The sequence below is a fragment of the Oncorhynchus masou genome, chromosome 13, assembly GCF_036934945.1.
Source record: "Oncorhynchus masou masou isolate Uvic2021 chromosome 13, UVic_Omas_1.1, whole genome shotgun sequence".
In the NCBI taxonomy this organism is placed as follows: domain Eukaryota; kingdom Metazoa; phylum Chordata; class Actinopteri; order Salmoniformes; family Salmonidae; genus Oncorhynchus; species Oncorhynchus masou.
Genome location: NC_088224.1, coordinates 83116835 through 83144328, shown reverse-complemented (window position 1 = coordinate 83144328; position 27494 = coordinate 83116835). Strand labels below are relative to the sequence as shown.

General features: G+C 46.6%; 1 protein-coding gene across 1 annotated transcript in view; it reads left to right on the top strand.

Annotated features, from left to right (window-relative positions):
- The window catches only part of LOC135553140 (glutamate receptor 4-like), a 97735-nt gene extending 79136 nt beyond the window's left edge, over positions 1-18599 (top strand). The window contains exons 12-13 of the mRNA XM_064985282.1: positions 15388-15586; positions 18339-18599. Of these exons, the coding sequence (XP_064841354.1) occupies positions 15388-15586; positions 18339-18599 (460 nt within the window). The remainder of the gene's footprint in view (positions 1-15387; positions 15587-18338) is intronic.
- Positions 18600-27494: the final 8895 nt, after the last annotated feature.

Sequence of the window (27494 nt, the reverse complement as noted above, 5' to 3'; positions counted from 1 at the left end):
GGTCTCATTTCTGGATCAATACAGTCTGTAGCTAGGCGGTCTCATTTCTGGATCAATGCAGTCTGTAGCTAGGCGGTCTCATTTCTGGATCAATACAGTCTGTAGCTAGGTGGTCTCATTTCTGGATCAATACAGTCTGTAGCTAGGCGGTCTCATTTCTGGATCAATACAGTCTGTAGCTAGGCTGTCTCATTTCTGGATCAATACAGTCTGTAGCTAGGCGGTCTCATTTCTGGATCAATACAGTCTGTAGCTAGGTGGTCTCATTTCTGGATCAATGCAGTCTGTAGCTAGGCGGTCTCATTTCTGGATCAATACAGTCTGTAGCTAGGCTGTCTCATTTCTGGATTAATACAGTCTGTAGCTAGGCGGTCTCATTTCTGGATCAATACAGTCTGTAGCTAGGCGGTCTCATTTCTGGATCAATGCAGTCTGTAGCTAGGCTGTCTCATTTCTGGATCAATGCAGTCTGTAGCTAGGCGGTCTCATTTCTGGATCAATACAGTCTGTAGCTAGGCTGTCTCATTTCTGGATTAATACAGTCTGTAGCTAGGCGGTCTCATTTCTGGATCAATGCAGTCTGTAGCTAGGCGGTCTCATTTCTGGATCAATACAGTCTGTAGCTAGGCGGTCTCATTTCTGGATCAATACAGTCTGTAGCTAGGCGGTCTCATTTCTGGATCAATGTAGTCTGTAGCTAGGCGGTCTCATTTCTGGATCAATACAGTCTGTAGCTAGGTGGTCTCATTTCTGGATCAATACAGTCTGTAGCTAGGCGGTCTCATTTCTGGATCAATACAGTCTGTAGCTAGGCTGTCTCATTTCTGGATCAATACAGTCTGTAGCTAGGCGGTCTCATTTCTGGATCAATACAGTCTGTAGCTAGGTGGTCCCATTTCTGGATCAATACAGTCTGTAGCTAGGCGGTCTCATTTCTGGATCAATACAGTCTGTAGCTAGGCGGTCTCATTTCTGGATCAATACAGTCTGTAGCTAGGCGGTCTCATTTCTGGATCAATACAGTCTGTAGCTAGGTGGTCTCATTTCTGGATCAATACAGTCTGTAGCTAGGCGGTCTCATTTCTGGATCAATACAGTCTGTAGCTAGGCGGTCTCATTTCTGGATCAATACAGTCTGTAGCTAGGCGGTCTCATTTCTGGATCAATACAGTCTGTAGCTAGGCGGTCTCATTTCTGGATCAATACAGTCTGTAGCTAGGTGGTCTCATTTCTGGATCAATACAGTCTGTAGCTAGGCGGTCTCATTTCTGGATCAATACAGTCTGTAGCTAGGCGGTCTCATTTCTGGATCAATACAGTCTGTAGCTAGGTGGTCTCATTTCTGGATCAATACAGTCCGTAGCTAGGTGGTCCCATTTCTGGATCAATACAGTCTGTAGCTAGGTGGTCTCATTTCTGGATCAATACAGTCCGTAGCTAGGTGGTCCCATTTCTGGATCAATACAGTCTGTAGCTAGGTGGTCTCATTTCTGGATCAATACAGTCTGTAGCTAGGCAGTCCCATTTCTGGATCAATACAGTCTGTAGCTAGGTGGTCCCATTTCTGGATCAATACAGTCTGTAGCTAGGCAGTCCCATTTCTGGATCAATACAGTCTGTAGCTAGGTGGATCCAGTTCCCGGATTGAGTATGAGTGCTTGTGATTGTGTGTGTGTGTTGTGATTTGGGGTTTCTAAGTATATTGGTATACTGTGTTGTGAGTGTATTGAATGTCTATAGGATCATTTGTATTCAGTGTCAGTCTCTGTTTCCCTGCTGCAGTGATCACTGCAGTCTGAGAAGGAGCATCTCTCTCTCACACACAGTCCTATACTTAGACCTTTACAGTCTCTCTCTCACACACAGTCCTATACTTAGACCTTTACAGTCTCTCTCTCCCTTCCTCCCTCTCTCTCTCTCTGTTCTTCCCTGTCTCCCTGTCTCTCTCTCACACACAGTCCTATACTTAGACCTTTACAGTCTCTCTCTCTCTCTCTCTCTCTCTCTCTCCCTTCCTCCCTCCCTCTCTCTCTCTGTTCTTCCCTGTCTCCCTGTCTCTCTCTCACACACAGTCCTATACTTAGACCTTTACAGTCTCTCTCTCTCTCTCTCTCTCTCTCTCTCCCTTCCTCCCTCCCTCTCTCTCTGTTCTTCCCTGTCTCCCTGTCTCTCTCTCACACACAGTCCTATACTTAGACCTTTATAGTCTCTCTCTCTCTCTCTCTCTCTCCCTTCCTCCCTCCCTCTCTCTCTGTTCTTCCCTGTCTCCCTGTCTCTCTCTCACACACAGTCCTATACTTAGACCTTTACAGTCTCTCTCTCTCTCTCTCTCTCTCCCTTCCTCCCTCCCTCTCTCTCTCTGTTCTTCCCTGTCTCCCTGTCTCTCTCTCACACACAGTCCTATACTTAGACCTTTATAGTCTCTCTCTCTCTCTCTCTCTCTCCCTTCCTCCCTCCCTCTCTCTCTCTGTTCTTCCCTGTCTCCCTGTCTCTCTCTCACACACAGTCCTATACTTAGACCTTTACAGTCTCTCTCTCCCTTCCTCCCTCCCTCTCTCTCTCTGTTCTTCCCTGTCTCCCTGTCTCTCTCTCACACACAGTCCTATACTTAGACCTTTATAGTCTCTCTCTCTCTCTCTCTCTCTCCCTTCCTCCCTCCCTCTCTCTCTCTGTTCTTCCCTGTCTCCCTGTCTCTCTCTCACACACAGTCCTATACTTAGACCTTTATAGTCTCTCTCTCTCTCTCTCTCTCTCCCTTCCTCCCTCCCTCTCTCTCTCTGTTCTTCCCTGTCTCCCTGTCTCTCTCTCACACACAGTCCTATACTTAGACCTTTATAGTCTCTCTCTCTCTCTCTCTCTCTCCCTTCCTCCCTCCCTCTCTCTCTCTGTTCTTCCCTGTCTCCCTGTCTCTCTCTCACACACAGTCCTATACTTAGACCTTTACAGTCTCTCTCTCCCTTCCTCCCTCTCTCTCTCTCTCTCTCTCCCTTCCTCCCTCCCTCTCTCTCTCTGTTCTTCCCTGTCTCCCTGTCTCTCTCTCACACACAGTCCTATACTTAGACCTTTACAGTCTCTCTCTCCCTTCCTCCCTCTCTCTCTCTCCCTTCCTCCCTCCCTCTCTCTCTCTGTTCTTCCCTGTCTCCCTGTCTCTCTCTCACACACAGTCCTATACTTAGACCTTTACAGTCTCTCTCTCTCTCTCTCTCTCTCCCTTCCTCCCTCCCTCTCTCTCTCTGTTCTTCCCTGTCTCCCTTTCTCTCTCTCACACACAGTCCTATACTTAGACCTTTACAGTCTCTCTCTCTCTCTCTCTCTCCCTTCCTCCCTCCCTCTCTCTCTCTGTTCTTCCCTATCTCCCTGTCTCTCTCTCACACACAGTCCTATACTTAGACCTTTACAGTCTCTCTCTCTCTCTCTCCCTTCCTCCCTCCCTCTCTCTCTCTCTCTGTTCTTCCCTGTCTCCCTGTCTCTCTCTCACACACAGTCCTATACTTAGACCTTTACAGTCTCTCTCTCTCTCTCTCTCTCTCTCTCCCTTCCTCCCTCCCTCTCTCTCTCTGTTCTTCCCTGTCTCCCTGTCTCTCTCTCACCCACTCTTTTTATTTTGTTCTCTCTCCTGCCCTCTCTCTCTCTATCTTGCAGTTCTTTCCTCACAGGGTTCATTGTTGTTTCCTCTAGCAGACGCATCCCATCACAATGACTACATGGCTAATCTACTTAATACATTTTCTAAAGTTGACGTCTTGTTTTTCTTCTTTATAATATGTGGTGTGTGCGTGTGTGTGTACGTGTGCATACTACTTTCTTAATCCCTCCCCCACACACACACACACCTTCACACACATTCTTCCTCTCACTCTCTCACACAGACACACACACACACAAACCATGGTTTCCGTTAGCCAGCTTTTGGCCACAAAAAAAATAATTAAGCCGCTAAATAAAATTGTTTGGGACAAAATAAAAATCCCATTACGAAATAATGCATTTTAGCCTATTCATTGATATACTGTAAATACCAACAGATGTAGCGCGAGAGCTGCTGACACAACTTAGACAGCTTTTGCTTGCTGTTGGAGTGAAACATGATTTAACTAGCACAATCATTGTGCAAAGATTCTCAAGGCAATCGCAACACCGTAGCCGTAACCAAAAAAACGTGCTCATGATTAAAAATAGCTACTATTTTTATTTCTCAACTGGTAATTGAAGAGCACTTCCCATTCAAGTGCGTAGGTAACTAGGCACGCTTCAGAGCATCACACACCACTGTGCAGTGAGCTGGAGGCAGAATGCGTTTTGAATATACAGTGCATTCTGAAAGTATTCAGTCCCCTTGACTTTTTCCACGTTGTTACGTTACTGACTTATTCTAAAATTGATTTGAATTTTTTTGTTCAATCCCTCAACAATTTACATGTACTACCCGTACTGACAAAGCAAAAACAGGTTCAGACATTTGTTCAAATGTATTAAAAATATAAAACAAACATATTACATTTACAAGTATTCAGACCCTTTACTCAGTTGGGTCTGCGATTACAGCCTCGAGTCGACTTGGGTATGACACTACCAGCTTGGCACACCTGTTTTTGGGGAGTTTCTCCCATTCTTCTCTGTAGATCCTCTCAAGCTCTGTCAGGTTGGATGGGGAGTGTCGCTGCACAGCTATTTTCAGGTCTCTCCAGAGATGCTCGATCGTGTTCAAGTTCGGGACATTGAGAGACTTGTCCTGAATCCACTCCTGTATTGTCTTGACAGTGTGCTTAGGGTCATTGTCCTTTTGGAAGACCAGAGCTTCTAGTTTCTCATGGTCTGAGAGTCCATTAAGTGCCTTTTGGAAAACACAAAGTGGCTGTCATGTGCCTTTTACTGAGGAGTGGCTTCCGTCTGGCCACTCTACAATAAAGGCCTGATTGGTGGAGTGCTGCAGAGATGGTTGTCCTTCTGATAGGTTTTCCCATCTCCACAGATGAACTCTGGAGCTCTTGTCGGTGACCATCAGGTTCTTGGTCAACTGCCTGACCAAGGTCCTTCTCCCATGATTGTTCAGTTTGGCCGAGTGGTCAGCTCTGGAAGAGTCTTGGTCGTTCCAAACTTCTTCCATTTAAGAATAATGGCGGCCATTATGTTCTTGGGGACCTTCAATGCTGCAGAAATATGTTGGTACCCTTCCCCAGATCTGTGCCTCGACACAATCCTGTCTTGGAGCTCTAAGGACAATTCCTTCGACCTCAGGGCTTGGCTTTTGCGCTGACATGCACTGTCAACTGTGGGACCATATACAGACAGGTGTGTGCCTTTCCAAATCATGTCCAATCAATAACATTTATCACAGGTGGACTCCAATCAAGTTGTAGAAACATATCAATGATGATGAATGGAAACAGGATACAACTCAATTTCGAGTCTTATACCAAAGGGTCTGAATTCTTCTGTAAATAAGGTATTTCTGTTTTTTAATTCAATACGTTTGAAAAAAATTCTAAAAACCTGTTTTCACTTTGTCATTATGGGGTATTGTGTGTAGATTGTTGAAGAAAAACATGTATTTAATCCATTTTGGAATAAGGCTGTAACGTAAAAAAAATGTGACCGGTCTTATGTAGCAAATTTTGAAATAGTTTTTTTACATTGGATAAAAGAGGAGACACAGAGCTACAAAATGGTATATCATATAGTGCTTTGAAAGTTATTAAACTTGTAAACTCACTTTTGATAAAATGGCCTTTGAATGTTTTGGTACCTACTGGAGAGCTCTTCTTTGTCTACACCCATTCAGCATGGTTCACACCCTCTTAAGCTTTAGCCCCACACATCTCTTTATGTGTTGATTTGAGCGTTCTGTCCTAACAACAACAGTCAAGCACCCAAGCTAACATTTGGCTAACGTTGGCTAGCTTGCTAGCTACTTCTAGACAAAAATGAGAAAACAGCTCACTGACCATTTTACTCACCCTAGCAGAGCTGCTTAGGCTTTTTTGCCAACGTTTACTGACACCGGCCACATTCAACAGGTGTTGAGCGTTCATAAATTCGACAAGAGTGCTCTGAAATCGGAGCAGCTACGTCTATGAACAGTTGTCCCGGTGACATTCTATTGAAATGGTTACTTGCATAATGGAGTCTTTTGTTAAGACACGTAGCTAGCTAGCTAGCTAGGTAAACAATGAACCATTATCCCAACTCATGATGTTACAACCCTGCATGAATCTGCAGGTAGCTAGCCAACCAGGTTGAATGTTAGCTAGCCAACATTAGGCTATAACTAGCAAAGCAAATGGCTCTGAGATATGAGTAATAAGATCATACACGTAACATTAACTAGCAAGCCAGCCAGCTAACGTTAGCTAGCTAGCTAAGAGTACACTTTAACTTGAAATGAAAACAACTTTCTGTCAAAATTAGAAACGTGTAATATCTGAAAATGTAAATAGCTAGACTATCCTGTCCGTATACATCATGGATGCTTCTCCCTGCTATGGTTGCCCTTAGTTTCAAGATGTAATCCGGAGACAGGTGTTTTCCCCATCTCCTTAGCTATCAAGTGTAGCAAAATGCTTAATCTTAATCTAATCTAACAATTCCACCACAACTACCTAAAACACACAAATCTAAGTAAAGAATGGAATAAGAATATATACATACTGTATAAATGGATGCTTCTCCCTGCTATGGTTGCCCTTAGTTTCAAGATGTAATCCGGAGACAGTTGTTTTCCCCATCTCCTTAGCTATCAAGTGTAGCAAAATGCTTAATCTTAATCTAATCTAACAATTCCACCACAACTACCTAAAACACACAAATCTAAGTAAAGAATGGAATAAGAATATATACATACTGTATAAATATATGGATGAGCAATGACAGAGTGGAATTAGGCAATATGCAATAGGTGGTATAAAATACAGTGTATACATATGAGATGAGTAATGCAAGATTTGTAAACATTATTAAAGTGACTAGTGATCCATTTATTAAAGTAGTCAATGACTTCAAGTCTGATTATAGGCAGCAACCTCTCTGTGTTAGTGATGGCTGTTTAACAGTCTAATGGCCTTGAGATAGAAGCTGTTTTTCAGTCTCTCGGTCCCAATTTGATGCATCTGTACTGACCTCACCTTTTGGATGGTAGCGGTGTGAAAAGGAAGTGGATCGGTTGGTTGTTGTCCTTGATTATCTTTTTGGCCTTCCTGTGACATCGGTTGCTGTAGGTGTCCTGGAGGGCAGGTAGTTTGTCCCCGGTGATGCGCTGTGTAGATCACACCATCCTCTGGAGAGCCTTGCTGTTGTGGGCGGTGCAGTTGCCGTACCATGTGGTGATACAGCCCAACAGGATGCTCTCAATTGTGCATCTGTAAAAGTATGTGAGGGTTTTAGGTGAAAAGCCAAATTTCCTCAGCCTCCTGAGGTTGAAGAGGCGCTGTGGTGCCTTCTTCACCACACTGTCTGTGTGGGTGGATCATTTCAGTTTGTCCATGATGTGTACGCCAAGGAACTTAGAACGTTCTACTTTAAGTCCAAAAATGGATGTAGTAACTACAGATTTCCTCTTTAAGTTTATAAAAAGTGTAAGAGTTTAAGAATGTGTCCATTGGGCCTATGGATGTAATTTTTTTTCAGCATGAATTAGATGCTCTACTTTTATTCCATAGGCTGGGATCTGCACTATGCAGCTGTTGCATGAGCGCATTTTTCACTGGCTGTCCACTGGTTTCAGAAACAATGATTGATAGGGTGCAGTGGTCTATGGTACTGTATCTCAGTGCAAGAGGTGTCACTACAGTCCTTGGTTCGAAACCAGGCTGTATTACAACCGGACGTGATTGGGAGTTCCATAGGACAGTGCACAATTGGCCCAGCGCCATCCGGGTTAGGCCATCATTGTAAATAAGAATTTGTTCTTAACTGACTTTCCTAGTTAAATAAAAATAGGCAGCTTCAACTTCTTGAATTCAACCATTTTTTGATTCAAATTTACTTTTAAATATGTGAACAGACATCCACAACAAATCCTCAAGGCGTAAATAGCTAAATGAGAGAGCAGCACTGTGATTCACATTTATGCTCTATGTAGATATCAGTAATTAGTGATATCCGTATCGCCGTAGACTACACCACTGCTGTCATCCTCACCTCCAAGCGTTTATTCAAGTTGGATCATCTTTGGATGCCAACAGCAGTCACACCATTGGAAGACATGGCTTGGACTGTAGCCTACAGAAGCCTGTTCCTGCTCTTTTCCCGCGATCCATCAAACACATTTGTTGTGTCATCATAGTGGTCTCTGACTTGTGGTCAGACTCGCTCAGTTGGAACAAACTTGAACTTGTGCCTTTTTTCAATGCTGATTTGAATGTCTTGAGAAAACAAAAGTGTCAAAGAACTTTTCCCAAAAACATCATTCCTGAATTTAAAAGTAATCCTGGAAGTAATCATCCAGTTTTTCATAACTATGCTAGCTACATAGCTACACAATGGACCATAATCACAACTGATGATGTTACTACCCTGCATGAATCTGCAGGAAGCTAACCACCAGGTTCTATTGCTATTACTAGTCAAGCAACTGTGTCTGAGATACAAAGAATAAGATCATACACATAACGTTAGCTAGCGACCCAGCCAGCTAACGTTAGCTCACAGTGAGGGTGACCTTGAGATGGTGATGCGACACCCTGTCATGTCTCTAATGGAGCACAATCACCAGCTCCGCCCCTCAAAAACGGTTTAAATCATTCTCAATGGTCGGGTCATGCTTGGGTGGGCTGGAAAACAGTCACTCACTCTCTCTCTTTCGCCTTCTCTCTCTCTCTCTCCTGTTCTCTCTCTCACTGTCACTCTCTCGTCTGCTCTCTCTCTCTCTCGCACTCTCTCGTTCCCCTCTCTCTCACTCTCTCTCTCTCTCTCTCTTCCTCTGAGCTTTGGAACAAGGGAGAGAGAGAGAATGAGAGCGAGAGAGAGGGGGAGACCGAGAGAGAGAGAAGGAAGGAGAGAGGTTAAGAATGACAATGAGAATCTTTGAGAAGAGTGAGAGAAAAATATCTTCAGGTTATTTCATGCAGTTCATTCTTGATCACCGTTCCTCTTCATTTATCTGAGGGAAAGACCTTTTACCTGTCAATATACCACTGAATTTACAGCTGTGTGGTGTGTGTAGGTGTCTGGGTTAGGGTGTCTGGGTTAGGGTGTGTGTAGGTGTCTGGGTTATTGTGTGTGTGAGTGTCTGGGTTAGGGTGTCTGGGTTAGGGTGTATGTGGGTGTCTGGGTTAGGGTGTCTGGGTTAAGGTGTGTGTAGGTGTCTGGGTTAGGATGTCTGGGTTAGGGTGTGTGTAGGTGTCTGGGTTAGGGTGTCTGGGATAGGGTGTCTGGGTTAGGGTGTCTGGGTTAGGGTTAGGGTGTCTGGGTTAGGGTGTGTGTAGGTGTCTGTGTTAGGGTGTGTGGGTGTCTGGGTTAGGGTGTGTGTAGGTGTCTGGGTTAGGGTGCCTGGGTTAGGGTGTGTGTAGGTGTCTGGGTTAGGGTGTCTGGGTTAGGGTGTGTGTACGTGTCTGGGTTAGGGTGTCTGGGTTAGGGTGTGTGTAGGTGTCTGGGTTAGAGTGTGTGTAGGTGTCTAGGCTAGGGTGTGTGTGTAGGTGTCTGGGTTAGGGTGTGTGTGGGTGTCTGTGTTAGGGTGTGTGTAGGTGTCTGGGTTAGGGTGTGTGTGGGTGTCACGGTTAGGGTGTGTGTAGGTGTCTGGGTTAGGGTGTGTGTAGGTGTCTGGGTTAGGGTGTGTGTAGGTGGCTGGGTTAGGGTGTGTGTGTAGGTGTCTGGGTTAGGGTGTGTGTGTGGGTGGCCAAGTGGATTTGGTGTATATTATGTATATTAAATAATAATGAATAACTTTCCCCTCTGTCTACTGAATAACTCTCCCCTCTGTCTACTGAATAACACTCCCTTGTCTACTGAATAACTCCATGTCTCTCTATCTCCATGTCTCTCTATCTCCATGTCTCTTTATCTCCATGTCTTTCTATCTTCATGTCTCTCCATCTCCATGTCTCTCCATCTCCATGTCTCTCTATCTCCATGTCTCTTTATCTCCATCTCTTTCTATCTTCATGTCATACTACTCGCCAATGTTTACTAGTGAATAAAGTTGACGAACTCCGAGTGAGGATCTCCTTCCAGAGGGACATCACATTCTGAGACTTGCCGGATTGTATACAACCAGCAGGGTTTACAGTTCATCGAGTGGATAAGAAGCGGGTTCTCTCTGGCAAGAACAAAGGCTGTGGAGTCTGCTTTTTAACCAATAACAAGTGGTGTGATGGGGAAAACGTACAGGAACTTGCGAGCTTCTGCTCTCCCGACTTGTCGACTCATCAAATGTCAGCCATTTGACCTTCCGAGAGAGTTCTCAGTGATTAATGCCATGGCTGTGTACATCCCGCCCCAGGCCGATACGAAGAATGCTGTCAACGACCTTCATTGGACATTGAACAAATTGGAGACGCGTACCCTGAGGCAGCATTAACAGAAGGCATTTGAGTTCCGTGCTCCCCAATTATTATCAACACATTAACTGTTTAACTCGCCAAAATTATTTGCGTCTTTTCGACAAGGGTCCTTTTGGCAAGTCACCATCACTATTCTGGATGGTTCTGACTTAGAATATGTGGACAACTACAAATACTTCGGAGTCTGGTTAGACTGTAAACTCTCCTTCCAGACTCACATTAATCATCTCCAATCCAAAATTACATCTAGAATCGGCTTTCTATTTCGCAACAAAGCCTCCTTCACTCACGCTGCCAATCATACCCTCGTAAAACTGACCATCCTACCGATCCTCGACTTCGGTGATGTCATTTACAAAATAGCCTCCAACACTCTACTCAACAAATTGGGCTATTTACAGTCTATCACAGTGCCATCCGTTTTGTCACCAAAGCCCTATTTCCTACCCACCACTGCGACCTGTATGCTCTCGTTAGCTGGCCCTCACTTCATACTCACAGCCAAACCCACTGGCTCCAGGTCATCTTCAAGTCTTTGCTAGGTAAAGCCCCGCCTTATCTCAGCTCACTGATCACCATAGCAGCACCCACCCGTAGCACGCGCTCCAGCAGGTATATCTTACTGGTCACCCCCAAAGCCAATTCTTCCTTTGGCCGCCTTTCCTTCCAGTTCTCTGCTGCCAATGACTGGAATGAACTTCAAAAATCACTGAAGCTGGAGAATCATATCTCCCTCACTAGCTTTAAGCACCAGCTGTCAGAGCAGCTCACAGATCACTGCACCTGTACATAGCCCATCTGTAAATAGCCCATCCAACTACCTCATCCCTAAACTATATGTATTTGTTTATTTTCCTCCTTTGCACTCCAGTATCTCTACTTGCACATTCATCTTTTCATAGCCTATCGTAAACTATCATAGCCTGTAACAACATGTGATAGCCTGTTGTAAACTATCATAGCCTGTAATATTGTGTCATAGACTATTGTAAGCTATCATAGCCTGTAATAACGTGTGCTAGACTGTTGTAATCTATCATAGCCTGCAATTATGTGTGATAGCCAGTTGTAAGCTGTGATAACTTACAATAGGCTATGAAACAATATTGCAGGCTATCATAGCCTATAATAACGTGGCATAGCCTATTGTAAGCTATCATAGCCTGCAATTATGTGTGATAGCCAGTTGTAAGCTAGCATAGCCTGTAACAACGTGCTATAGCCTGTCATAAGCTATCAAAGCCTATAATAACGTGCTATAGCCTGTCATAAGCTATCAAAGCCTATAATAATGTGCTATAGCCTGTCATAAGCTATCAAAGCAAAGACAGAGCCACAAGAACGATGAGGGCTATAAGACAGCAGGGGAGCGTTATGGGAACATTAGTCATGGACAACAATCCAGTGCACTCTATTGATTGCTTCATGAAATACTGTGTGTGTGTGTGTGTGTGTGTGTGTGTGTGTGTGTGTGTGTGTGTGTGTGTGTGTGTGTGTGTGTGTGTGTGTGTGTGTGTGTGTGTGTGTGTGTGTGTGTGTGTGTGTGTGTGTGTGTGTGTGTGTGTGTGTGTGTGTGTGTGTGTGTGTGTGTGTGTGTTGTTTTGTGTCTGATGATAACCACAACAGTGAGTTATGTATCTGGTTGGTTTTAACAATCTCTACTGAATGATACACTATTAAGAAATGAGTAAAAAGAGCATCAAGCACTAAGGCAGGATAGATTATTAAGAATACATTTTATTATGTCTAATCAGAACACAGTCCGCTCACACACACACACACACACACAAACACACACACACACACACACACACACACACACACACACACACACACACACACACACACACAAACACACACACAGAGTACTTAGCTATAAGGACAACCCCCTCAAAATCCAAAAGATCAAAATACTTTTCTCCCTGTGCAGAGGAGACAGTAATTCTAGACCACCTACCGTGTGCGTGTGCATGTGTGTGTGTGTGTGAGCGTGTGTGTGTGCATGATTGTGAGGTTGAACAGAAGTGGAATGCAGAAACACTATAGCGTGACAATTTATTCCAATTCACTCTGCATCTCCACCCAAATCAACTTATCTACAGGGACTGTTTCTCTCTCTCTCGCGCGCTCTAGTGCGCTCCCTCTCTCTCTCTCTCAGTGCATGCTGGGAGTGCTTTAGGAATCTGAGTGTTCGGTGTGGAGTTCGATCGCCTGTGTTTTCTTTTTGTTTCCTTTTCTTGGTGGTTTTCCTTTTTTGAGGCATGATTAAGGTTATCATTGGGTCGGCAGGGTAGCCTAGTGGTTCGAGCGTTGGACTAGTAACTGGAAGGTTGCAAGTTCAAACCCCCGAGCTGACAAGGTACAAATCTGTCATTCTGCCCCTGAACAGGCAGTTAACCCACTGTTCCTAGGCCGTCATTGAAAATAAGAATTTGTTCTTAACTGACTTGCCTAGTAAAATAAAGGTAAAATAAAAAATCATTTACGACAATGTTTTGTGGTGAAACTAGGTATATTGCATTTCTTGTTGGAATTGCCCTGGATTTGGTGGGGATGGCGACCCACATGGGGACGCCGTCCCTGTCACATCGGCACGGCTTCAGGTGTGTTACTGAAGCTACTGTCACTGTGGATGAGTTTCTGGTTGCCGTAGGAGAGAAGGTAGGCCATGAAAATGTTGCTTATGCATCGCAAATAAATTAAGCGTAAAAGAGTGCTTTTAAGCACTCGCCTTGGAGGGCAGTTCCATCACATGGCCACAAAGTCTGCGCTCACGTGGCCGTGGTTACTGACTTGGCAGAGGTTTGTATGAAATGCAATTATCTCATTTAGAAGGCTAAAATCACATTGCTATCTTCACAAAAGTGTTCCTATATTTATCATATTACATGTAGATGACATTCTGACGTATACATTGTGAAAGCTCTTAAAGTTACAATGTTTCTGTTATACTGTCTTTAATGGTCAGTTAAAGTGTCTTATCTGTGGTTACCAATATAAGGTTAGTTAAAGTGTCTTGTTGGTAGTTACCAGTATAAACAGGTGAGTTAAAATGTCTTGTTGGTAGTTACCAGTATAAACAGGTTAGTTAACATGTCTTGTTGGTAGTTACCAGTATAAACAGGTTAGTTAAAATGTCTTGTTGGTAGTTACCAGTATAAACAGGTTAGTTAAAATGTATTGTTGGTAGTTACCAGTATAAACAGGTGAGTTAACATGTCTTGTTGGTAGTTACCAGTATAAATAGGTTAGTTAACATGTCTTGTTGGTAATTACCAGTATAAACAGATTAGTTAACATGTCTTGTTGGTAGTTACCAGTATAAACAGGTTAGTTAACATGTCTTGTTGGTAGTTACCAGTATAAACAAACAGAGAAATGCAGATAATACAGTGTGTGCAATCAAAGGTACAAGGCCTTTGTAGACAACTGCACAGCCAGGCCAATAATGGACAGAACACACACCCTCACATGTCGTGTTGCTCTAATGCAATACACTTTCAATTGGAATTTAATAAATATAGCCACAGGTCTACAGGAGGGTATTACATGGAAGCTAAGAGGGATTTGTTGGATTTGAAATTAACACTTAATGTTGTTTCCAGCTCTCTGTTTGAAGAGAAAGGCCCGCCCCTCTCCCTCCCTCTGGGGAGCCTGGGTAATCTCCTTCACATTTAAAGAAGAATCAAAGCTCCCCTCTTCTTTTACTCTCTCTCTCCCTCCCATTCTCTCTCTCTTGCTTTCTCTCTCTCTTGCTTTCTCTCTCTCTTGCTTTCTCTCTCTCTCTCTCTCTCTCTCTCTCTCTCTCTCTCTCTCAAATAAAACAAACAAAATAAACCAGCAACACTGCCTCTTTCATACACTTTGATATTCTCTCTTAGGGAGAGAGAGGGAGATAAACAGAGAGAGAGAGAGAAAACAGAGAGATCGTGAGGGGGAGATGAAAGAGTGCACTCATGTTATGTTACCTTTTGTTCTGGTGGTGGTTGAATTGGTTTGAATGTTAATTACTTTGACTGTGTTGTTGCTCTCACTGTGGTGCCAATGAAGCAAAGCCTCAAAATAGAGAGCCTCAATATACTGTGTCTCTGTTTACTGCACTCTTAGAGAAAACAATGCTATCTAGACCCTAAAAGGGGTCTGTGGCTGTCCCCATAGGAGAAACCTTTGAATAACTATTTTTGGTTCCAGGTCTAACCCTTTTGGTTCCAGGTCTAACCCTTTTGGTTCCAGGTCTAACCCTTTTGGTTCTAGGTCTATCCCTTTTAGTTCCAGGTCTAACCCTTTTGGTTCCAGGTCTAACCCTTTTGGTTCCAGGTCTAACCCTTTTGGCTCCAGGTCTAACCCTTTTGGTTCCAGGTCTAACCCTTTTGGTTCCAGGTCTAACCCTTTTGGTTCCAGGTCTAACCCTTATGGTTCCAGGTCTAACCCTTTTGGTTCCAGGTCTAACCCTTTTGGCTCCAGGTCTAACCCTTATGGTTCCAGGTCTAACCCTTATGGTTCCAGGTCTAACCCTTTTGGTTCCAGGTCTAACCCTTTTAGTTCCAGGTCTAACCCTTTTGGTTCCAGGTCTAACCCTTTTAGTTCCAGGTCTAACCCTTATGGCTCCAGGTCTAACCCTTTTGGCTCCAGGTCTAACCCTTTTGGTTCCAGGTCTAACCCTTTTAGTTCCAGGTCTAACCCTTTTGGTTCCAGGTCTAACCCTTTTGGTTCCAGGTCTAACCCTTTTGGTTCCAGGTCTAACCCTTTTCGGTTCCATGTAAAACATTTTGTTTCTAAGAGTGTGTACTTTATTATCTATGAGTAACCACATTTATTTTTCAACCTTGCACCTATGATTTTCCCTCAATTTTCTCTCACCCCCTCTTTCTTTCCCTCCTTCTCCTCTCAGGTCTCTGTCGGGGCGTATAGTGGGGGGCGTGTGGTGGTTCTTCACTCTCATCATCATCTCGTCCTACACGGCCAACCTGGCTGCCTTCCTCACAGTGGAGAGGATGGTGTCGCCCATAGAGAGTGCTGAGGATCTGGCCAAGCAGACGGAGATCGCCTACGGAACACTGGACTCAGGCTCCACCAAGGAGTTTTTCAGGGTGAGGACACACACACAAGCTTGCACATACACAAACACACACGTGTGTGTGTGTGTGTGTGTGTATGTGAATAGTTAGGGCCTGGCAGTAGCAGACAGAGTGTGCATCTGTGAGCAGCGTTAGCATCATCAACATAACGAGCAGGCGGAAATCTGTGGAGGGTGAAGAATCTATTTACTGTGTGAGATTCACCACTATTACGTGTGTGTGTGTGTGTGTGTGTGTGTGTGTGTGTGTGTGTGTGTGTGTGTGTGTGTGTGTGTGTGTGTGTGTGTGTGTGTGTGTGTGTGTGTGTGTGTGTGTGTGTGTGTGTGTGTGTGTGTGTGTGTGTGTGTGTGTGTGTGTGTGTGTGTGTTGGTGTGCGTGTGCGTGTGTGTGTGTGTGTGTTGGTGTGCGTATGTGTGTGTGCGCGCGCGCGTATGGATTTTTCCCCACTGATTTCTTAAAGCCACGACATTGAAAATGTTGGCCAGAGAGAGAGAAAGAGAGAGAAAGCGAGAGAGTGGGGGGAGGTTCACTGGTTCGGACAGAAGTCACTGACATTATCATGGGATAGATGTCTGTCATAGCAAATCCCAGCGAGGCACACACACCGACCTCTCTACTCCAGGCTGTGGCTCATTGGCTAACGCTAAGGCTTATGGTGTCGCTAAAGGACAGAGGGAATAACACTTCATAACAGACAGGATAAAAACAAGAGAGAATCGACGGTTATGGAGAATGATAATTTGTTCCCCAGCTTGTTATTTTCATTCTTCACTACACCAAGCAGACACACAAACATACGCACACACACGCACACACGCACACACACACTGCAGACCATTAAGATCAAGCATGAAGTTGTGTGTACAACAGGGTCTGTTCTACACTATTACACTGCCCACTATGACACTGTCCACTAGCAGTTGGTTCTACACTATTACACTGTCCAATTACAGTTGGTTCTACACTATTACACTGTCCACTATTACACTGTCCACTAGCAGTTGGTTCTACACTATTACACTGTCCACTATTACACTGTCCAGTAGCAGATGATTCTACACTATTATACTGTCCACTAGCAGTTGGTTCTACACTATTACACTGTCCACTAGCAGTTGATTCTACACTACACTGTCCACTAGCAGTTGATTCTACACTACACTGTCCACTAGCAGTTGGTTATACACTATTACACTGTCCACTAGCAGTTGGTTCTACACTATTACACTGTCCACTATTACACTGTCCACTAGCAGTTGGTTCTACACTATTACACTGTCCACTAGCAGTTGGTTCTACATTATTACACTGTCCACTATGACACTGTCCACTATTACACTGTCCACTATGACACTGTCCACTATGACACTGTCCACTATTACACTGTCCACTATTACACTGTCCACTATGACACTGTCCACTATGACATTGTCCACTATGACATTGTCCACTATTACACCATCCACTATGACACTGTCCACTATGACACTGTCCACTATGACACTGTCCACTATTACACTGTCCACTAGCAGTTGGTTCTACACTATTACACTGTCCACTATTACACTGTCCACTAGCAGTTGGTTCTACAATATTACACTGTCCACTAGCAGTTTGTTCTACACTATTACACTGTCCACTAGCAGTTTGCTCTACAATATTACACTGTCCACTAGCAGTTTGTTCTACACTATTACACTGTCCACTATTACACTGTCCACTAGCAGGTAGTTCTACACTATTACACTGTCCACTAGCAGTTTGTTCTACACTATTACACTGTACAATATTACACTGTCCACTATTACACTGTCCACTAGCAGTTTGTTCTACACTATTACACTGTCCACTAGCAGTTGGTTATACAATATTACACTGTCCACTAGCAGTTTGTTCTACACTATTACACTGTCCACTAGCAGTTTGTTCTACACTATTACACTGTACAATATTACACTGTCCACTATTACACTGTCCACTAGCAGTTTGTTCTACACTATTACACTGTCCACTAGCAGTTGGTTCTACACTATTACACTGTCCACTAGCAGGTGGTTCTACTCTATTACACTGTACAATTTTACACTGTCCACTAGCAGGTGGTTCTACACTATTACACTGTCCACTAGCAGTTTGTTCTACACTATTACACTGTCCACTATTAAACTGTCCAGTAGCAGGTGGTTCTACATTATTACACTGTCCACTAGCAGGTGGTTCTACACTATTACACTGTTCACTATTACACTGTCCACTAGCAGGTGGTTCTACACTATTACACTGTCCACTAGCAGTTTGTTCTACACTATTACACTGTCCACTATTACACTGTCCACTAGCAGGTGGTTCTACACTATTACACTGTCCACTAGCAGGTGGTTCTACACTATTACACTGTACACTAGCAGGTGGTTCTACACTATTACACAGTCCACTAGCAGTTTGTTCTACACTATTACACTGTCCACTATTACACAGTCCACTTGCAGTTGGTTCTACACTATTACACTGTCCACTAGCAGTTTGTTCTACACTATTACACTGTCCACTATTACACTGTCCATTAGCAGTTGGTTCTGAATGCCCTGTGAACAGCAGCTGCAGATGATCCTCAATATTTCAGGACCAGTGATCATTGCAGCTGATGGATGAATAGATGGATGGATGGACAGATGAATGGATGGGCGGGTGGGTGGATGAATGGATGGATCACTAACCCTAAAGCTCACCTCTAACACCTTCTCTCTGCCCTTTGTTCTCTTAGAGGTCAAAGATTGCTGTATATGAGAAGATGTGGTCCTATATGAAGTCTGCTGAACCCTCTGTCTTCGCTAAGACCACAGCGGAGGGCGTAGCTCGCGTCCGCAAGTCCAAAGGGAAGTACGCTTTCCTCCTGGAGTCCACCATGAATGAGTACACGGAACAACGCAAGCCCTGCGACACCATGAAGGTTGGAGGCAACCTGGACTCCAAGGGATATGGCATCGCCACACCTAAAGGCTCACAGCTAAGGTGGGTGGAGTAGTATAACGATGGTCGTCCCCAACTCAACTGTTGTTATGGTATTCCACCTACCCTGGTGTGCCTTTTATATGGATCACTTAGTAGTGTCTTAGTCTGGTCTATGTCTGGTCTGTGTCTTGTCTATCTCTCTCTCGCTCTCTCTGTCTCTCTCTCTCCCTCCATTTCTCTCCCTGTCTGTCTCTCTCTTTGTTACTTTATTTCTCTCCCTCTCCCTCTCTGTCTCCTTCTCCCTCTCTGCCTCCTTCTCCCTCTCTGCCTCCTTCTCCCTCTCTGCCTCCTTCTCCCTCTCTGCCTCCATCTCCCCCTCTGCCTCCTTCTCCCTCTCTGCCTCCTTCTCCCTCTCTGTCTCCTTCTCCCTCTCTGTCTCCTTCTCCTTCTCCCTCTCCTTCTCCCTCTCTGTCTCCTTCTCTCTCTGCCTCTCTCCCTCTCTGTCTCCTTCTCCCTCTGCCTCTCTCCCTCTCTGTCCTCTCCTCCTCTCCGTCTCCTTCTCCCTCTCCGTCTCCCTCTCCGTCTCCTTCACTGCCTCCTTCTCCCTCTCCTCCCTCTCTGTCTATCTCTCTCCCTCCATTTCTCTCCGTCTGTCTCTCTCTTTGTTACTTTATTTCTCTCCCTCTCCCTCTCTGTCTCCTTCTCCCTCTCTGTCTCCTCTCTCTCTGTCTCCTTCTCTCTCTGCCTCTCTCCCTCTGTCTCCTTCTCCCTCTGCCTCTCTCCCTCGCCATCTCCTTCTCCTTCTCCCTCTCCGTCTCCCTCTCCGTCTCCTTCTCCCTCTCTGTCTCCATCTCTGTCTCCTTCTCTCTCTCTGTATGACTCTCTCCCTTTCTGTCTCCTTCTCCCTCTCTGTCTCCTTCTCCCTCTCCATCTCCTTCTCCGTCTCCTTCACTGCCTCCTTCTCCCTCTCCATCTCTGTCTCCATCTCTGTCTCCTTCTCCCTCTCTGTCTCGTTCTCCCTCTCCGTCTCCCTCTCCCTCTCCTTCTCCCTCTCTGTCTCGTTCTCCCTCTCCGTCTCCCTCTCCCTCTCCTTCTCCCTCTCTGTCTCATTCTCTCTCTGCCTCTCTCCCTCTCTGTCTCCTTCTCCCTCTGCCTCTCTCCCTCTCTGTCCTCTTCTCCCTCTCTGTCTCCCTCTCCGTCTCCTTCACTGCCTCCTTCTCCCTCTCCGTCTCTCTCTCCCTCCATTTCTCTCCCTGTCTGTCTCTCTCTTTGTTACTTTATTTCTCTCCCTCTCCCTCTCTGTCTCCTTCTCCCTCTCTGTCTTCTTCTCCCTCTGTCTCCTTCTCTGTCTCTGTCTCCTTCTCCCTCTGCCTCTCTCCCTCTCTGTCCTCTTCTCCCTCTCTGTCTCCTTCTCCCTCTCCATCTCCTTCACTGCCTCCTTCTCCCTCTCCTTTTCCCTCTCTGTCTCCATCTCTGTCTCCTTCTCTGTCTCCTTCATGGCCTCCTTTTCCCTCTTCTTCTCCATCTCTGTCTCCTTCTCCCACTCCGTATCATTCTCTCTCTCCTTCTCCCTCTCTGTCTCCGTCTCCTTCACTGCCTCCTTCTCTCTCTCCATCTCTGTCTCCATCTCTGTCTCCTTCTCTTTCTCCTTCTCCCTCTCCCTCTCCGTCTCCTTCTCTCTCTGTGTCTGACTCTCTCCCTCTCCTTCTCCCTCTCTGTCTCCTTCTCCCTCTCTGGCTCCTTCTCCCTCTCTGCCTCCTTCTCCCTCTCTGCCTCCTTCTCTCTCTCTCTGTCTGACTCTCTCCCTCTCTACCTCCTTCTCCCTCTCCGTCTCCTTTTCCGTCTCCTTCTCCCTCTCTGTCTGACTGTCTCCTTCTCTGTCTCCTTCTCCCTCTCCTTCTCCTTCTCCCTCTCTGTCTCCTTCTCCATCTCCGTTTCCTTCTCTCTCTCTGTCTGACTCTCTCCCTCTCTGTCTGACTCTCTCCCTCTCTGTCTCCTTCTCCGTCTCCTTCTCCATCTCCTTCTCCCTCTCTGTCTCCTTCTCCGTCTCCTTCTCCCTCTCTCTGTCTGACTCTCTCCCTCTCCGTCTCCTTCTCTCTCTCTATCTGACTCTCTCCCTCTCTGTCTGACTCTCTCCCTCTCTGTCTCCTTCTCCGTCTCCTTCTCCCTCTCCCTCTCCGTCTCCCTCTCCGTCTCCTTCTCCCTCTCCGTCTCCTTCTCTCTGTCTGACTCTCTCCCTCTCTGCCTCCTTCTCCCTCTCTGCCTCCTTCTCCCTCTCTGTCTCCTTCTCCCTCACTGTCTCCTTCTCCCTCTCCCTCTCTGACTCCTTCTCCGTCTCCTTCTCTCTCTCCGTCTCCTCTCTCTCCGTCTCCTTCTCTCTCTCTCTCTGTCTGACTCTCTCCCTCTCCGTCTCCTTCTCTCTCTCTATCTGACTCTCTCCCTCTCCGTCTCTTTCTCTCTCTGTCTGACTCTCTCCCTCTCTGTCTCCTTCTCCCTCTCTGACTCCTTCTCCGTCTCCTTCTCCCTCTCCATCTCCTTCTCTCTCTCCGTCTCCTTCTCTCTCTCTCTGTCTGACTCTCTCCCTCTCCGTCTCCTTCTCTCTCTGTCTGACTCTCTCCATCTCTGTCTCCTTCTCCCTCTCTGTCTCCTTCTCCTCTCTGTCTCCTTCTCCTCTCTGTCTCCTTCTCCCCTCTGTCTCCTTCTCCCCTCTGACTCCTTCTCCGTCTCTGCCTCCTTCTCCCTCTCCGTCTCCTTCTCCGTCTCCTTCTCTCTCTCTGTCTGACTCTCTCCCTCTCTGTCTCCTTCTCCCTCTCCTTCTCCCTCTCTGTCTCCTTCTCTATCTCTGTTTGACTCTTTCCCTCTCTGTCTCCTTCTCCCTCTCCGTCTCCTTCTCCCTCTCTGTCTGACTCTCTCCCTCTCTGTCTCCTTCTCCCTCTCCGTCTCCTTCTCCCTCTCCGTCTCCTTCTCCCTCTCCGTCTCCTTCTCCCTCTCTGTCTGACTCTCTCCCTCTCTGACTCCTTCTCACTCCCTCCCTGTCTATGTTGTGTTAAGGTATTTAATGCTTGTTAGCTCCATTGCTCTGTTGTATTGCTGTCTGTCCGTCTATCCACCCGTCCCTCTCTCTCCATTTCTCTTCTTTCACTCACTCTTTCTTTTAACAGGGCCACTGATCAGGTAATGTGTCCACTCGTTTGGTGTCATGACTGTCTCATTCCTCCATTCTCAGAGTGTTATGTAGATACTATCTGTTTTTGGACTGAGACCGATTGTGATTGAAGTTACTAATGGTGATGCCGTGGAGAGGGGCGGAGCACCTTGGCATTGCCATGACTCCCAGAGCCACCCGGGGGAATTTATAGACACACAGGAAACAGGATGTTGAAGGGCCTGGCCAACGGGGGGAACAAAAAGCAGAAAACTATCAAATTATTTCATAACACCCCAAAATGCAGATAAAATTAATCAAATCGATCAAAAGAAACAAATTCCCACAATCCAATTAATTGATGATGCCCTGAAACACTATAATCCATACATTTGTAGTGTGTGTGTGTGTGTCTATAGCAGCAGGACTACTGACACCTTTCTATAATGTTCCTATAACTTCCCCCTGTGCACCTTGTAAAGAAGTCCTCCCACTCCCCTGCACCAGGGTTCCTTTTCCACTGAGATAAATGAAGGTTTTCTGTTTCCGAGGGAGAAGTGACAGCCAGTGGATGATGGTCCCCACCTGGCCCCCTTACTCTTCTGGGACTATCGACTGCTGTCTATGGCTTCTCCTGATCATGGGAAAGCCTACGGGAGAGAGCATGTCAGGCAAGAGCCCCTGCTCACGGCAAGCCATTCAAAGCACTGATTTGACATGATGATGATGATTTTGAAAAAGATTATTATTAATAGTAAGAAATGTAGTTAATTCATATGATAATATGTATGAGAGATGACTATGTAGGATCATTCCTTTTCCCATACCCTTCTTATGATGGTAATATGTTCCATGGCTTGTAGCCCATCCAAGAAAACTCTCTCTCTCTCTCTCTCTCTCTCTCTCTCTAGCTGTCTGACTCTATGTCTGTCGGACTGTCTGTTTGCATTGGGCCAGATGGGCCAGTAACTGAAAGGTTGAACAATCTGTCGATGTGCCCTTAAGCAAGGCACTTAACCCTAGTATGCTCCAGGGGAGCTGTACTAATATGGCTGACCATGTACATCAACACATTTCACTGCACCTATCTGTTGATGTGACAATAAAACATATTTTGTATATATATAGTCATGCAGGCAAACACACGCTCCTTGGTACACATACTCCCTGGCAAACAGACACAAACGGAAGAGTGAAGCAATGAGGCGAAGCAAACTGATGACAGCAGCTGAGAGAGAAAAGGAGAGACAGAAGAGAGATGAGCGAGAACAGAGAGAGAAGAGAGAGAGATGAGAGGAGAGAGAGAAGACAAAAGAGAGGAGATAGGAGAGAGGATAGAGGGAAGAGAGCAGAGAGCGAGGAGAGAGAAAAGAGGGAAGAGAGGAGAGAGAAGACAAATGATAGGAGATGGGAAGAGAGCGAGGAGAGAGAATAGAAGAGAGGAGAGGTGTTAGCTCTGTGTCATCAGGGACCAGAACACCAGCAGCAGGGTGTTAGCTCTGTGTCATCTGGGACAAGAACACCAGCAGCAGGGTGTTAGCTCTGTGTCATCTGGGACCAGAACACCAGCAGCACGGTGTTAGCTCTGTGTCATCTGGGACCAGAACACCAGCAGCAGGGTGTTAGCTCCGTGTCATCAGGGACCAGAACACCAGCAGCAGGGTGTTAGCTCCGTGTCATCAGGGACCAGAACACCTGCAGCACGGTGTTAGCTCTTTGTCATCAGGGACCAGAACACCAGCAGCAGGGTGTTAGCTCTGTGTCATCAGGGACCAGAACACCAGCATCAGGGTGTTAGCTCTGTGTCATCAGGGACCAGAACACCAGCAGCAGAGTGTTAGCTCTGCATCATCAGGGATGAGAACACCAGCAGCAGGGTGTTAGCATTGTGTCATCAGGGACCAGAACACCAGCAGCAGGGTGTTAGCTCTGTGTCATCAGGGACCAGAACACCAGCAGCAGGGTGTTAGCTCCGTGTCATCAGGAACCAGAACACCAGCAGCAGGTTGTTAGCTCTGCATCATCAGGGATAAGAACACCAACAGCAGAGTGTTAGCATTGCATCATCAGGGACCAGAACACCAGCAGCAGGGTGTTAGCTCTGTGTCATCAGGGACCAGAACACCAGCAGCAGGGTGTTAGCTCCGTGTCATCAGGGACCAGAACACCAGCAGCAGGGTGTTAGCTCCGTGTCATCAGGGACCAGAACACCTGCAGCACGGTGTTAGCTCTTTGTCATCAGGGACCAGAACACCAGCAGCAGGGTGTTAGCTCTGTGTCATCAGGGACCAGAACACCAGCATCAGGGTGTTAGCTCCGTGTCATCAGGGACCAGAACACCAGCAGCAGGGTGTTAGCTCTGTGTCATCAGGGACCAGAACACCAGCAGCAGGGTGTTACCTCCGTGTCATCAGGAACCAGAACACCAGCAGCAGGGTGTTAGCTCTGTGTCATCAGGGACCAGAACACCAGCAGCAGGGTGTTTGCTCTGTGTCATCAGGGATGAAAACACCAGCAGCATGGTGTTAGCTCCGTGTCATCAGGGACCAGAACACCAGCAGCAGGGTGTTACCTCCGTGTCATCAAGGAACCAGAACACCAGCGGCAGGGTGTTAGCTCTGCGTCATCAGGGACCAGAACACCAGCGGCAGGGTGTTAGCTCTGTGTCATCAGGGACCAGAACACCAGCAGCAGGGTGTTAGCTCTGCATCATCAGGGATGAGAACACCAGAAGCAGGGTGTTAGCATTGTGTCATCAGGGACCAGAACACCAGCAGCAGGGTTTTAGCTCTGTGTCATCAGGGACCAGAACACCAGCAGCAGGGTGTAAGCGCCGTGTCATCAGGGACCAGAACACCAGCAGCAGGGTGTTAGCTCCGTGTCATCAGGGACCAGAACAACAGCAGCAGGGTGTTAGCTCCGTGTCATCAGGGACCAGAACACCTGCAGCAGGGTGTTAGCTCCGTGTCATCAGGGACCAGAACACCAGCAGCAGGGTGTTAGCTCCGTGTCATCAGGGACCAGAACACCAGCAGCAGGGTGTTAGCTCCGTGTCATCAGGGACCAGAACACCAGCAGAAGGGTGTTAGCTCCGTGTCATCAGGGGACTGAGATAGGCTTTAACACAACATTTAACCAGGGCTCCACCACTCCCCTTTACCTGCCCTGCTGCACGGCATTCAGACAATAGCCTTCATCTATGCGGTAAAGGTGGACTGAATGAAAGGGGTTTGGGCTATTTGGCTCTCTCTATATGTTGATTTAGCTACAGCAAACTGGCATAACCAATGTAACCAATGGGCTTCCGATATTCAAATATGTCTTTATAATAAGGTGGGAAGTAAAAGATGGAAGAGAGATGAAAGAGAAAGAGAGAGGGTTGTCTGGAGGGTTGTGTGTGTCCTCTAATCTGATGCCTTCCAACCAATCACTGGCGTTCCTTTTTACTCATCCCATTGGCTCATCATTGGCTGTTTCTCCATCCCTTCTCTGACCAACTATGTTTTATCCCTCTGAAGAAATGCGGTCAACCTGGCTGTGTTAAAACTCAACGAGCAGGGCCTGTTGGACAAATTGAAAAATAAATGGTGGTACGACAAGGGAGAGTGTGGCAGCGGGGGAGGGGACTCCAAGGTTAGCCTCTCTGTCGCCGACCGCGGTACAACCGTGTTCGGGAAGTAATGCGTGCATCTGCCCCGGCCACACAGATCAGTGATGAACATCACCACATCGCCCCCGCCTACTTCCACTCCCCTCGGTCTGAAACGAGGGGGGAAAGAAGGAGAGGAGGGGAGGAATGGAGAGGAATGGAGAGAGAGATAAGAGAGCAATTACTGTAAAAGCAGGAATATTGGCCCTGTAGTGTCTGCTCTGGAGAGAGGTGTGTGGTCTAGAACCCTGTAGTGTATTCTCTGGAGAGAGGAGTGTGGTCTAGAACCATGTAGTGTATTCTCTGGAGAGAGGAGTGTGGTCTAGAGCCCTGTAGTGTCTGCTCTGGAGAGAGGAGTGTGGTCTAGAACCCTGTAGTGTATTCTCTGGAGAGAGGAGTGTGGTCTAGAACCCTGTAGTGTATTCTCTGGAGAGAGGAGTGTGGTCTAGAACCATGTAGTGTATTCTCTGGAGAGAGGAGTGTGGTCTAGAGCCCTGTAGTGTCTGCTCTGGAGAGAGGAGTGTGGTCTAGAACCCTGTAGTGTATTCTCTGGAGAGAGGAGTGTGGTCTAGAACCCTGTAGTGTATTCTCTGGAGAGAGGAGTGTGGTCTAGAACCATGTAGTGTCTGCTCTGGAGAGAGGAGTGTGGTCTAGAACCCTGTAGTGTCTGCTCTGGAGAGAGGTGTGTAGTCTAGAACCCTGTAGTGTATTCTCTGGAGAGAGGAGTGTGGTCTAGAACCCTGTAATGTCTGCTCTGGAGAGAGGAGTGTGGTCTAGAACCCTGTAGTGTCTGCTCTGGAGAGAGGAGTGTGGTCTAGAACCCTGTAGTGTCTGCTCTGGAGAGAGGTGTGTAGTCTAGAACCCGGTAGTGTATTCTCTGGAGAGAGGTGTGTGGTCTAGAACCCTGTAGTGTCAGCTCTGGAGAGAGGAGTGTGGTCTAGAACCCTGTAGTGTCTGCTCTGGAGAGAGGAGTGTGGTCTAGAACCCTGTAGTGTAACCTCTGGAGAGTGGTGTGTGGTCTAGAACCCTGTAGTGTCTGCTCTGGAGAGAGGTGTGTGGTCTAGAACCCTGTAGTGTCTGCTCTGGAGAGAGGTGTGTGGTCTAGAACCCTGTAGTGTATTCTCTGGAGAGAGGAGTGTGGTCTAGAACCATGTAGTGTCTGCTTTGGAGAGAGGAGTGTGGTCTAGAACCCTGTAATGTCTGCTCTGGAGAGAGGAGTGTGGTCTAGAACCCGGTAGTATCTGCTCTGGAGAGAGGAGTGTGGTCTAGAACCCGGTAGTGTATTCTCTGGAGAGAGGTGTGTGGTCTAGAACCCTGTAATGTCTGCTCTGGAGAGAGGAGTGTGGTCTAGAACCCGGTAGTGTCTGCTCTGGAGAGAGGAGTGTGGTCCAGAACCCGGTAGTGTCTGCTCTGGAGAGAGGAGTGTGGTCTAGAACCCTGTAGTGTATTCTCTGGAGAGAGGAGTGTGGTCTAGAACCATGTAGTGTCTGCTCTGGAGAGAGGAGTGTGGTCTAGAACTCTGTAATGTCTGCTCTGGAGAGAGGAGTGTGGTCTAGAACCCGGTAGTATCTGCTCTGGAGAGAGGAGTGTGGTCTAGAACCCGGTAGTGTATTCTCTGGAGAGAGGAGTGTGGTCTAGAACCCAGTAGTGTCTGCTCTGGAGAGAGGAGTGTGGTCTAGAACCCGGTAGTGTATTCTCTGGAGAGAGGAGTGTGGTCTAGAACCCTGTAATGTCTGCTCTGGAGAGAGGAGTGTGGTCTAGAACCCGGTAGTGTCTGCTCTGGAGAGAGGAGTGTGGTCTAGAACCCTGTAATGTCTGCTCTGGAGAGAGGAGTGTGGTCTAGAACCCGGTAGTGTATTCTCTGGAGAGAGGAGTGTGGTCTAGAACCCGGTAGTGTCTGCTCTGGAGAGAGGAGTGTGGTCTAGAACCCGGTAGTGTATTCTCTGGAGAGAGGAGTGTGGTCTAGAAGACTGTCAGAAAATAGAGGGAGAGATAGAGAGGAGGATGGATGTGATGAAATCGAGATATAATGTACTTTATTGTTTGGTGCCTTTTAGATTCCTTTTCAGATCTCTTACTCAGGGCTTGTTCATGACGTGCCGTAAGTTGTCCCACGCAGTCCCCTCTCCCAATGTGAGCAGGCCCTGACAATAGTTCTGTGTTCACAGTAATTT